Here is a 13147-nt window from a genome sequence, read left to right as displayed (position 1 = left end):
GGCGGTGGCAGGTCAGGGAGGCTCCGACCTCGCTGCTGCTCAGCGCTCGGGGTGGCAGCAAGGCTGGCCGTGCTGGGTTTTCCCCAACCTGTCCATTCCACTCTCCCATCCAGCCCTAATTCCCCCCAAAACGACATTAACCCGGTGCTGGGAGCAAAACGGGGCAGAAGCAGTGCCGCTGAGCAGACCCCCAACCTCTCATCCTCCTCCCGTCCCCTGGCTGCACCGAATTCAAGGACTTGGGGAAGGAAAGATGAGAGAGGCCCCAAACCTCCCCCATGATTGCTGGATTGATTAAGTATACTGATGAAGACAGCAAGGTTAATACGTATGCCAGTGAATTATAACACTGTCAGCCCGTTAGCCAGGAGATTTTTCACGTTTCCATCAGCTGGCATCCCGCACAGATTTTCAGGGTGACGTCTTCCCCTCCCGACCTCCCTGCCAGGGAAAGCGAGAGGAAAAGCCTTGGTTTTACCGACTTTTTAACTAAATCCGAGGGAGTGACTTTTTATCCAGAGAAAGCTAATGCAAACTGTTAGAGATAAATAAATGGAAGAGCTGCCTATAGTCTGGTTGGCTCACAGGGAAGAAATTTGTCTCACTTTAGAAAAAGGACCTGAAGGTACGGGGTCTGTTGACTCATTCATTGTACTGTTATCTGCCAGGGAGGTTGTGACATCAGAGCAATTAAGACAAACTTTAGTCTATAAGTTCATGCCTGCAACCTCTATACTTCAAAAGAAGACAAACGATCCCTCCAAGGAAGGAAACAAAGTCCTTTCCAGGCTGCTTCCAGAGTAACACTTAGGATTTGCAGTGGTTCAGGAGGAATTTTTCACCACATTGTTGTGTTTGGGTTTTTTAAGCTGCCAGTATATAACAAACTACCTGATCTTTTTTTTTTTTTTTTTTTTAGCAAAAGTTTATTTCTAATGCAAAAACAAGCAAACAAAAGCCCTAACCTCCTCCACACCCAAGTCACACACACCAACTCTGCCTTTCACGGTCCTCCCCTCTTCTGTGTTTCTTTTTAATAAGCATCTTAACACAAGGACTGATTAAATCTGTGTCAGTCTGTTGTGGAAACATACACAGAACTTGCAGGAGCAACAAATACACAGCAGAGACATTACAATCCTTCTTCTTTCCTTTACGGTAACAGCAAACCTGGGAGCCTTTGCTTGACCCAGCTGCACCCGTCGTGCAGCAACTCCGACGTAAGAAAATAAGTGATCAAGGTCGAGCTGAGAAAGGCAAGATGCTTCCAAGCAAGCCACGAACCGCTGCGATAATAAGTAAAATCCTGCAGCCCGTTCTCTGGGCACGAGGGCAGTGGTACAGCACAGTGCTGGCTGGTGCTCGCCCAGCGGCACCCCTCCTCCCTGTTTAGGGGAGCGCTGTTCTCTTTCACCTCACCTCTTTCCACCCCAGCGAAACCTTTCTGCGTTTATGGCTCAGCCTGCAGCGCCTGAGCGCGGGTGCTCCGCGCACATCCCAGCGCGTTGCCTCGTCTTCCCTGCTTGGCGCTCCCAGCAAACCCGAGCCACAGCAGCGGGCGCCCACTCATGAGGCTCTGCCCCTCATTTCATAGCGTGATGCTCATCCACCTGCTGTGCTTTTACTCTGGAAGCTGTGGCTGCCCCATCCCTGGAGGTGTTCAAGGCCAGGTTGGACGGGGCTTGGAGCGAGATGATCTTCAAGGTCCCTTCCAACCTAAACCATTCTATGATTCTAAAAGCAATCCCTCACCTCCTCACAGGATGGGCAAGTCCAAGACACTTCTTTTTTGGTTTGTTTGCTTTTGTTTTACATTTAAAACGAGCATTTTGTCTGCACTCAAAGACAGCCAACAACTCCCTACCAAATCCTCTGAACACTCAGTGTGTCATTCATACAATAGCAAAAGACTTAACAGTTAAAAAATACTCTGGAGCCAGGAAATATACAATACATTCAATAACAAAAAAATATAGATATAAAATACTTGCTTTAAGGCTGTGTACAGTTTAACTGAAGATAATCTGAGGACATTAAATTGCTCAGCAACAAACTAAGTGCGGGAAGAAAATTCCTTAATGTGGTGGTGAGGGAAAGGCAGCAACAAATATCCTGAAAGATTCTGTTGATGCTTCTAGAAAATATTTTTAGTAAAATATGATCTAGAGAGACTGAGAGTCCGAAGCGCGGGGCTGGTGCTGCTGGTCCAGGATGAGCTGCCGTCTTGCGCGTTGCTGTGAGCCTGTCCAGCTCACTGTGGTCCTTGGGTGGATCGCCGTTCCTCAAGCATCCTGCACACCCACATGGACACGACTTCTGCATTCCCGTCGTTGTACTGCATGATGAACGGGTGGCCCTGGAAAGCGGGACAGGCAGAGTTAGCCAAGACAAACACAACCCTTGCAGTTAAAACCCAAAAAGGTTTTTTTGGGTGTTTTTTTTTTGTTTTTTTTTTTGTGGAAAAAATACATTGGAACATCCTGTGGTTACAGCCATAGAAATGCAATAAACCCGTGATTCAAACCAGTGCACTTTCTCTTGGATCTGTATTACTCATGTACAAGGGAGGGCTGGGGGAACCCAGGCTCTTTACCGAGGCCTCAGCCTCACACTCCTTGAAAACACTGATTTTTATTTTTGTTTTTTTTTAATGTTTGATTAGCTTACTGTGTTCTGAACCAGCTCCTGTCTTGGGTGGCCCTCCAGGCTGTTCAACTTACAGCATCACAGAATTGTCTGGGTTGGAAGGGACCTTTAAGATCATCAAGTCCAACCATCAGCCTAACACTGCCAAACCCACCACTAAACCACGTCCCTCAGCACCACGCCTGCCCGTCTTTTAAATACCTTCTAAATGATGTTTTGGTAAAACAATATCATGACAAACCCACTAATCTACTAGTCTGCTTGCAAAGGTCTGTGATGTCTTAATTTTAAAGTTTCTCTCTTTAATAGCCCCCTTGTGCACCTCTTTCACGCATATTAACCTAATACTCTCCTTTGCCGAAAGGAAAGCGGAAGGGCAGACTGTGTTCCCAACCTGAACGCCTTCGTTTGTGGGGCAGAGACGGAACGGTGCCACCGGGCACATGAAAACACGCAGCTGTACCAGTGCCACACTCACTTACATTCGTGTCCTTGACTTTTATCAGAGGAAACCTTATGTCTTACCCTGTGTACAGGAATCCCTTAAAGGCACAGTTCTTCAAATTACCCAGGAAAATCCCAACATCCCTGCAAGCGTTAAATTCCTTTTGTTACTTGGTCACTGAGCTCCGTGCCTGTAGGTGCAGCGGGAGCAGGTGCCAGGCTCCGCAGCACTCACAGCATCCATACGGAGAGGCATTTGCTGACGCACATACATGCTAGTACCTGTCATTTGGAGGGATCAGTTGAAAGAGAAATGAAAATATCACCTAATTGTAACTGAAACGGGTCTTCACGAGATGCTACCCTGGGAATTAAGTATGGTGGAAGGAGAGATAACTATAAAATATTCTCGGTCACGAATTACACGGCTACTGCAGGCACTGGAAGACTGTGTCTTAGACACCTCGGAAAATCAGAACAGCATCTCAGGATGAAACAAAAATATGGCCTGCAATTTCGGCAGCCAGCTTAGGCAGCTCATGTCTCAATCTGGCCACATTCCTAGAGATGGGAACATGCCATCTTCAGATGAATCTCAAATGAAGTATAAAAATCCACAGGAAACTGAGTACCGCAATTACATAAATGACTGAAAGAAAGCAATTGCCAGGAGAAACCATCACGGATGATGAAAACCTCTACTCCAAATCACTCAAAAGCAGCTCAGTTTTTGCAACACTAAACTTCATAGCTCTTGCAAACAATGCCTGAAAGGAGTCAGAGTGGATCTGCCGGGGAGCCTCTGGGGAGGGTGACGTACATGTGGGAATTATCGGCGCGCACAGGCCGACGCCAGCCGCAGCGCTGAACGATGGCAATCAGCTCACGGAGAGCGAGCATGGGTTTGACGTGGGGCCTCGAAGCCCGGTTGTCGGCTGGGTTAGGATGGCACCGAGTGGAACAATGAAGCAGCACCGGGCTAAATAGAGCACAATAAATCCTCGCAGCATCAGCTCGGAGTAATAAAACACTCTGCGGGGCCAGGGCCAGCAAACACAGGAGGCACAGGAATAAAATATGCCATTATCTACAAGAATTATGGAGGGAGCGTGAGATGCTGTTGCTTCAGCTCTTTGGGATGGCTGGAATCTCAGCTAGAACTTCTCAGGGAGAAGTTTGAGATGTGGAGAGCCTTTCTTCAGATCTTACTGGGACCAGCCCAGTTGCTTTCCCAGATAACCTTGTAGAGGAAAGACGGAAGGAATACTGCAGTGGAGTGAGTTAGTTGAACAAGAGGCCCACCACCAGGAGAACATGACACACAGATTATGCCATGAAGATCTACAAAGATCTCAAGTGTTTCATTTCACCACACTGGCTTCAGGTGCCCTGAAAGCTGCCTAACAGCCCTGGGCCTGCGTTTCTTTGCAGCACGGGCCCCAGCCAGCCACAGCCCCTGGAACTGGCAGAACAGCAGCTTTCCCTCTCCGTGCACACGTCTGTGGGATGCTGGCTGCACTTCCACAGGCTTTTGGGAAAGGTAATGCAAGGAAGCGGCAACGCAAGGAAAGGACAACGCAAAGAAAGGGCAATGCAAGAGCCATCGCGTCCTGAGCCTGCACACACGGAGCAAAGGTCAGCCCAAATATTTCCTCCATCTACCTCAGCAGCTTTCTGGCTTCCAATGTCTCAGCTTGAAAAGCGTCCTGGTCCAGAGGCAGGAAAAACGCTGATGCTCTGCTGCCTGGATTAACAGAGGTGCCAAGAAGTTCCGCCACCTCGTGTTTAAAGCTCGCAGAAGGAAACCACCGCAGAGCAATCTCCGTGTCAGGAGGGTCCCCAAACGGGCAGCCACAGGTCCCTGTAGCCCACAGAGCTAGCATGTTACTTAGTCTTTATTTCCTCTCACAGTGCAATTTCTGCTGTACTCTCCTGGTGAGGAAAACTGCAAATGTGGCTCCTTCCCCATGAAGATGGAGGAACACCATAGCAGGAGGCAAGACGGAGTTAATAAACACATAAAGGTGAACTCATCAATAGTTGTTGGGAGCCAGTTCTCATTTCCATTAATCTCAGAGGACTAATTCCCACAACTAAAGTGGTGAGAGTTAAAGTGATACAGCCCACAGACTTGAGACAACAGGTGGATTAAGAGCCAAGGATATGGTTAAAAAAAGGTGAGGGAGAGATCCCAAAAGCAGGAAAGAAGAGAGAGGTAAGATTGCCTGTGGGCTAATAAAGAGCTGGGAGGTGGTAGGAGACACAGCTACACCAGTCAGGACATTTAGTGGCTTAACCTCTCAGCTATGAAACAGATCTTACTTTGGAACTGCTTAAATGAAACTTTTTCCCATGCATTCATCAGAGTGGAAGGGACTGCACAGGTTTATCTGTGATCCACACCACAAGCATAGCCAGACCTTGGTGGAAAGAAGATCATTTAATTTAAACAGCCATATCCCAGTCACTGCCCAACAAACCTCACTGCGGCTCATCAGCGAGTATGTGAATAATTTCAAGAGCTGCTGGCGTAACTGCGAGAGCAGAACCCATGATGTAGAAAGGTCTGTTATGATCTGCTAGTGCAAAAACTACACCACAGGCAGCGCACGATGCTGGTGACTGGGTGTGCAAGATGCACTAGGAATGGGTCATACCCCACACGTTTCCTCTCCAGCGTTCATTCATTGCGCTGCAATGTCTATCACAGCATCAGTCGGTATTTCAGCCCGGGTAGGGAGAAGCTGCACTCCTGGGTCTCCTCTCCAGAATCAGCCTGACCTGTTCACGCCGGTGGCCTCCACTCCTTCTTGGATTTCTTTATTTACCGCGTGCACACAATACACAGCCTTTGGGAACACCTCACGTTCGCACTGCAGGCTCTCACCCAACGGCTGCCCTGCTTTTCCCCCAAGGAAAGCTTCAGCCTGCTCAGTCTAAAACTCGAATTTGAAATGGGGGGGGGGAAACCCAACACCAAAAGTCTACAGAATCTAAAAGACAAGACAGTGACTAGGGTGAAGCTGCATCAGAAACAGCATGGTCACAGTCTGAAGAAAGCTCATGAGTTTTTCTACGTAAAACTCCTTTTGTGTGAAAGGAGTGTGTGGATCCATCACGTGTGGATGCGCACATCCCATGGAAAACAACCGCTGAGATGCCAAAGTCTGCGGATACCACATCACCCCACTCCTGCAAACTGGAGGCCGTGGTGCGACTCTCGTGTGACGACAGGTTTCTGAAGCAAAGTCAGTTCAAAGAACTTGCCTTCCCCTCTCAGATTTGCCAGTGCTTCCCACCAGGCTCAGGCTGCAAGCCCGTAATTTTATCTCCAGGCCTTTGAAATTGTGGGCAGCTGCTACCTGCCGTTGCAATCGACCTTTCTGAGTCTGCTCTTTGTAACTGCTACAGAAATAGATGTTATCCCCCAATATTCAATTTTTTAAAGTAAATTGCTTCCTTTCAGCCATTCTTAGCTGTAGACAGCAACTTTAAATTTGTCAGAGCGCTCTGAATTTCCCATCCAGGCAGACGCGTGTATGCTTACACTTAGACATTGCTTGGAAAATGGTCCACCAAGGATGAAGAACATGTTCAGAGGTACCAGGGTCCATTCGAGAGCTTTGAGGACAGCAGCAGACAGTTCAATCCTACCAAGAGGAGATGGATGACCTTAAAATGATGCACTTAAGTACACAGACGCTTGCAGCACCGAGCATATGGACAATGTCTTTTTCCTTCCAACACCTGGCTACTAAAAATCTTTAGCTTTGGTCTTGAATGTCTAATATCAGGAACAACACTAAAGACAGAGAGCACTCTCTTTTTTTTACCTCTTACTCCAGACTTTCCACGTATGTTTGGGTTTCACCATTTTACTAAACAAATTCCATCTGAAATATTCCTGGTTTTACTTGGTTCCTACCTATGAAAACAATTCAGGAGAGGGCACGATCGGAAATCCAGAGGTCCTGGAGTTTATCCCCAAGCTGCCACATACTTTCCAACATGACCTTCACAAAGCTGCTTAATCTCCCTCAGCCTCATGGTTGAAAAGGGAATAAGTGATTCCGGTGTCTCACCAGAGTGCTGTGAGAATCAGCGCAAGAGTGTTTTGCCCAGCACTTCAGTATTTTTGGGTGCAAAAGGTGCGAGAGTAACGTAAATGCTTATTATAAGCAAGATAGCCTAGAAGTAGCTTGTTTCGCCTCTTAAACAAAACAACAGTCAAGGACAATAGTGAGAAACAGGGAAAAACAATCAAGAGCCCACAGACAAGGAAGAGCAGATGCATCGGGGCAATTAAAAAACAGCCATTAAAGCCAGTCCGCTTCTCCCATGAATCTCCTTTACGATGGAGAGACTCCCCGCAGAGGAAGACATCTCACACCCAGTATACCCTTGCATTTAAGCTACTCACAACATGCAAAGGGAAATTGCGGGCTACGCAAGGTTGAAAACGTCAGCTAGCCATGCTGTTCACCCTGTTTGCTTTGTTTTGTGAGGTTATTCCACCGAAGCCTGGGGTTTTACACACTCACTTTTCTCCCTAGGAATACGTTTAACTTGAAACTACTCTTTAGATTTCCCGTGTTTTTAGACTATACTGCTCTAGTAAGGATATTTCTCAGGCTGAAGGCATGTTTTTACTGGAAGCTGGTTTTCAGAATGCAGTGGTGTTTTTTGTTTTGTTTTGGTTTTTTTTTTTTTTTTTTTTTGGTTGGTTGGTTTTAAATAGGGAACGGGAGAGCAGAGATTTCCAACAAACCTAATATTACAGTGTCCGTGGGACCTGCCTTTGCAAATCTTGGTGGCCAGCCCATGGCACGTTCAGGTCAGGCACTGAGAGCAAGGAGGTCACAAGTGGCCCAAGGATGTACAATGTCCATGGATGGCCTGTGCTGAAGTCTACGCCAAAACCACTTTGCTGCTTCTAATACCTGACCTCGCTGGCCACACCTCGCTCAGCAGCGTCTTGCCTGCTGCAGTCACGCCTGCAATTGCGATAAAAAATACATCAAAGAGCAATGCAGAATTGTGGACAACGCACGAGTCTATCACACCTGCCCTGGGCCTGCTTACAGCAACTTTTGAAGGGAAAATACAGCACAAAGTATGTAAGAGGGACTTGTAGTTGCCTCTGCATCCAAAAACGTCTGAGGGAAAACATTTAAGATTTCCTCCGAAATCTCCAACCGCCATGTTTGCACCAGCAGCAGTCTCCTCTCCGCTTAACAGCTTCTTCACAAAGTCACCCTGACAGGTTCTCTGCATTTTGCCACTATTCAGCATCTAGTCCCCCCCTCCCCCCTCCCTCAGGCATCCAGAGTACGGCAACCATTAACTCCCACACTCCAAAACATGCACACGTTGAAAACCTGTGCTTTAAACTGGAGATCTCTTTGGAAGGGAGAGTGGAGAGAAGGGGCAGGGAGATGGGACAGGAAGGGAAGGAAGGAAGGAACAAGGGAAAAAAAAAAACCCAGGTAAAAATCAAAAGTGCTAAAGGAGAAATGCAGCTGCACCCTCCAGGTCTAGTGCATGCCCAGGCTGCAGGATGGGGCTGGATAAACTGTCATCTCAAGACAGAAAAAAAAAACCACAAACCACGTCACAACAGCTTGGACACTGTTAATAAATTCTGGTCACTGAGTATCTCAGCCATATGTAAAAATCCCAGCCCTGGCTTCAACAGTGAGCAGTATGTTCTAAAACAAACACAAACTACCTGCTGTATTTAAATATTCCCACAGAGATTTATGTTGCTTGGCAAGGTAACGCTCAAGAACGTTAAACGCGTGAAAGCTTGAAATGCATTTTCTGTTGCAGCGGCCAGTTTCTCACTGAGACAACACCCTCTGCCTGGTGTGATGTGCATACCTATATTGCAGCAGCCATCCCTCCTTTTTTTGACGTGGAGACATTAGCTTACTTCCAGCCCAGAACAATGTCCCCTCAGCCCCGCACTCAGCTGTCCCTGGGCCGCTGCAGTGTCGGGGTGCTGAGATGTACCCAGCTCTACCGCTTCAACTGCACACTAACGTCAGCAGAGAGCACAGCTCTTCTGCACTGACACCTATGTCCACCATGAATTGGAAAATAAGGGTCTGATATTCATAGAACCATGGAATGGTTTGGGTTGGAAGGGACCTAGAAGCTCATCTCGTTCCAACTCCCCTGCCCTGGGCAGGGACACCTCCCCCCAGCTCAGGCTGCTCCCAGCCCCGTCCAACCTGGCCTTGAACACCTCCAGGGATGGGGCAGCCACAGCTTCTCGGGGCAACCTGTGCCAGGGGCTCACCGCCCGCACAGGGAAACACTCCTTCCTAGTATCTCATCTAAATCTCCCCTCTTCCGTGGTTTGAAGCCATTCCCCCTTGTCCTATCACTCCATGCCCTTGGAAAAAGTCCCTCCCCAGCTCTCCTGGAGCCCCTTTAGGCACTGGAAGGGGCTCTGAGGTCTCCCCGGAGCCTTCTCTTCTCCAGGCTGAACCCCCTCCCAACTCTCCCAGCCTGTCCTCCCAGCAGAGGGGCTCCAGCCCTCCCAGCATCTCCGGGGCCTCCTCTGGCCCCGCTCCAGCAGGTCCATGTCTTTCCTATGTTGGGGGCTCCAGAGCTGAACGTAGTACTCCATTAAACCTTCCGTAGTAAAATCACTGTAATGGAGACTGTTTATTCCCTACCAGTGATGGCTCACCCAACATTTGAGTCTCGGTAATGTGCGAGAGCTCACCGCACCACTGACAGGCGTAATCAGGGAGGGAAGCATGACACCAAGGAAAGAGATGCTCGTGAGAGGAGCCCAGAGGTATCGCGGGATGTCCCTAGGACAAAGCCGATCCCCATGCACTTCATGTTTGCTTAAGACTTCTACGCACGTTCGTTACAAAGCAGTAACCGCCTTCTTGCCAATTCTTAAATGCTCAGCCTTGAAATTATCTGGCCATCAGTACGTCCAGCAGACCCAAGCAGCAGAAAATACACAGACAAACCACCACCAAACCACTCGCCATGCCCGCCTTACCCCGGCCAGGGGTCTGGCTCGGTAGGAGACGCAGCCGAGGGGAAGCGGCTGCCGGCCAGCATGCAGCAGCTTGAAGCCGAAAAGGTCAGGCAGGACGGGGCCAGGGATAGCCCCAGAGTGAGTGTCAGCCAGCCTAATTTTGTGTGTCAACTCCGAAAATTAGATAAACAATGACAAACCAGGCTTTTTAAATGAACTTGTCTCATCTCGTTCTCTTGATAAAGGGTACATTTCTCAAGTTGCAGTGTCCCACCAGACAGGTTAACTCTTTCAAAGGGGAGTGCCTGGCAGAGGGTGATGTAAATGATTTAAATATGTGACATGAAATTAAAAAGGGCAGTGGCCCCTGAACACACAGCCCTGGTAATTCGAACTCATTGCTCACAACCCATCAATCATTTAGCCCAGTCAATTAAATCGCCATTATTCAAGGGTAAAAGTTCCGTAATTTTACCTATCCTTAAAATTCAGCAATTTGCTTTCATGGCCTTCTCCTCTGGCCTGAGAAATCTTTGTTTCCGATAATAACCCACCCAGAGCTTATCGCAACAGACTCTACCTCGCGTTCTTGGCAGGCCTGCAGACCCAGGGGCTTTTCCCAGCACCAGATGCCCAGAAGCAGCTCTGCCCCAGGTCTGCTGGCTGGCATCGCTGGTAGGAGTGAGGGTGAACCATCCAGGGGAGACGAAAGCCCCCCTGGGACAAGGCCTGTGCATCACCCCCAGCCTCAAACCTGGGCTACCGGAATCCTTTTGGCTATTTAGTCTAATAAATACATAATAGTTTATGCTGCCTCTCACACACAAGTCCAAGGAAGATCAAAGCGTCACAAGAATCTACCCCATAAATAGGTTCCTCTGCTGCTGACTATAAAATGCTTGTGTTTGGATAGCACCAAGGAGGTTTAGACCAACGCTGAGGCTCCTAAACACTGCCAAAGGACAGGCAGACAATAAATAACACCCCTTAAGCAATGCTTCTGTGATTTCAGAGGACTTTCCAGGCACAAAACAAGCAGATGTTTATTGTGAGACTGGTTTAAAGGATCCATGAAATAGGCAGCTACTGATCTCAGCCAGGACAGCGACAAAGAACATTCCCGACATGAAATACTGGTCAGTCACCAATTTCCTTGTAAATCTGCAAAAATGACAGTGTGGAGTTTCCTGGGGCAGAGGACATGAGGGGGAGGACACAGACAGGAACCTTAATCCCAAATGGTGCTCAATGATAATGCTCTTTTTTTGACAGTGCATCCAGATCTAACCCACATCAGCATCACCTTATATTTTGTGAGCAGTGAGAACTGGGGAGGGCAGCCGGGGTCAGTGCTTGCTCACTGCACTGCCCTGGTAGGAAGTGTCCAGGGGCACCCAAGCCACCGTGGACAGTTGCACCACTGCAGGAGGAGGACATGGGGGATAAGGGGAGGAAACCTGGGAACACCATCCCGCGTCCCCTTGATCTAAGGGATGGCAGTGGCCTGAGCAGCAGATTGCACAGGGAGATGCAGCAGCCAGGCTGGAGGGACTGTGCTTACTGCCAGGATCGCAGCCAGGTGCCTCCACGGCACCACCTCAGCACCTTCTACTGCTTTGGTGGCTGCAAAAGCAGCAGTGAGTTCCTGGGGCCCTGCCCTCTCTTTCTCTTCTCTTCTCCATGGCAAGAAGAGTTGAGCCCTGACTTTCAATCTTGCATGGACAAGGCCAGCGCCGGCCATGTCATCAAGGTGCCACGTGCCATATGGCTCACAAGGTCTGGTGGAGCACTACCGCTGCTCCAATTCTGCCAGCAGGAGAACCAGTAGAACGAGCTGCAAAGACAGACATTAACACAAACCCCAGAGGAAGAAGGAGGGACACCATCAGAGGGACCAAGGTCTTATGTTAACGACTACATGACACCCAAATGTAACCACACCACCTAGCAAATTAGAAATGACAATAAAAGACCTCATGCTTATGCAAGGTACGTTAGGAAACAAGCAGCATTGCTGTTGGCTGCAACAGTGCCATCCTTTTAATGTTATTTTTTTACAGGAATCCTCCCAGACTGTGCAGTTAAATGACTGTGCTCCATTTGTTACAAAGAAGCATGGTCAAATTATGCATTTCATTTAAAACTTTGCATTCAGCATAACAAAAACCATAATAAAAAGATCCCAACTGTTGCAGACACAGACTATCAAGACGATGGTAGTGCCCTTAGACAGCATTTCAAATACAGTTTATTAGCGTGTGATATGAAAAGGGTATTTTTATTGCATGATATAATGCAATGGGACCTTGGGCGCTCTGCAGAAGGACCTTGCACTCAGAAGTGTAATGAACCCATAGTCCAAAAAACATTATACTGTACATTAACCTATCATTAATGGCACATTAGGGCTAGGGGCATTGCACGCTTGCTGGTCAGGGCTCCATCAGGACAGTATGGAGAAAACCACAGTCTTCACAGGCTTAAAACAAATAGAGAAAATAAATATTACTGATGGCTACAGACTGCTTTAAGGGAAGCTCACTCTCCGCTAAACGTGCAATTTTGATGCCATTTTTTAAAGGGGGGGGGGGGGGGGGAGAAGACAATGCAGCACTTTATTAGGCAATACTAGAAATGGCACGTCACTGCTTTGCAGTACTGAATGTCCCCATAGTGCAACAGATGCACCAACACAGAGCTCTTCCTGCACAAAACACAGCACCTCTCAGCACTGGGGCACCTTTTAAGAATAAAATGAAAATTGGACAACTGGTCCCCTTCCCCGCCATTCCTCAGTCCCTGATGACAGTGGGAAGGCTTTCCTGGCAGTAGAAGTTGAGACCTAGGAAGAGTCTCCTCTGACCCAGCTCCACACAGCCCCATCACTGCCCACCGGATACCTGGGACCTGTCTGTTTGCATCTGCACCCATTTCCACCCCACCCCACCATAGCTGAGAGCCATTCGGCAGAACGCCAGCCTGTAGCTGCAGTAACTTGGTGTAAAACGTGATCAAATCATGACGCTTCTTATTGATCCACTGGGACGTCTCACA

At 48.3% G+C, this 13147-nt stretch overlaps 1 protein-coding gene across 1 annotated transcript in view; it reads right to left on the bottom strand.

Moving 5' to 3' along the window:
• Positions 1 to 897: 897 nt before the first annotated feature.
• Positions 898 to 13147, bottom strand: part of MAP2K5 (mitogen-activated protein kinase kinase 5) — a 141768-nt gene continuing 129518 nt past the window's right edge. Inside the window, exon 22 of the mRNA XM_082488770.1 lies at positions 898 to 2356. Within this exon, the coding sequence (XP_082344896.1) occupies positions 2252 to 2356 (105 nt within the window). The 3' untranslated portion in view covers positions 898 to 2251. The remainder of the gene's footprint in view (positions 2357 to 13147) is intronic.

This window comes from Vanellus vanellus (assembly GCF_965231255.1).
Source record: "Vanellus vanellus genome assembly, chromosome: 11".
Taxonomy (NCBI): Eukaryota; Metazoa; Chordata; class Aves; order Charadriiformes; family Charadriidae; genus Vanellus; species Vanellus vanellus.
Note: the sequence above shows the minus strand (reverse complement) of the source record. Positions and strands in the feature narration are given on the sequence as shown.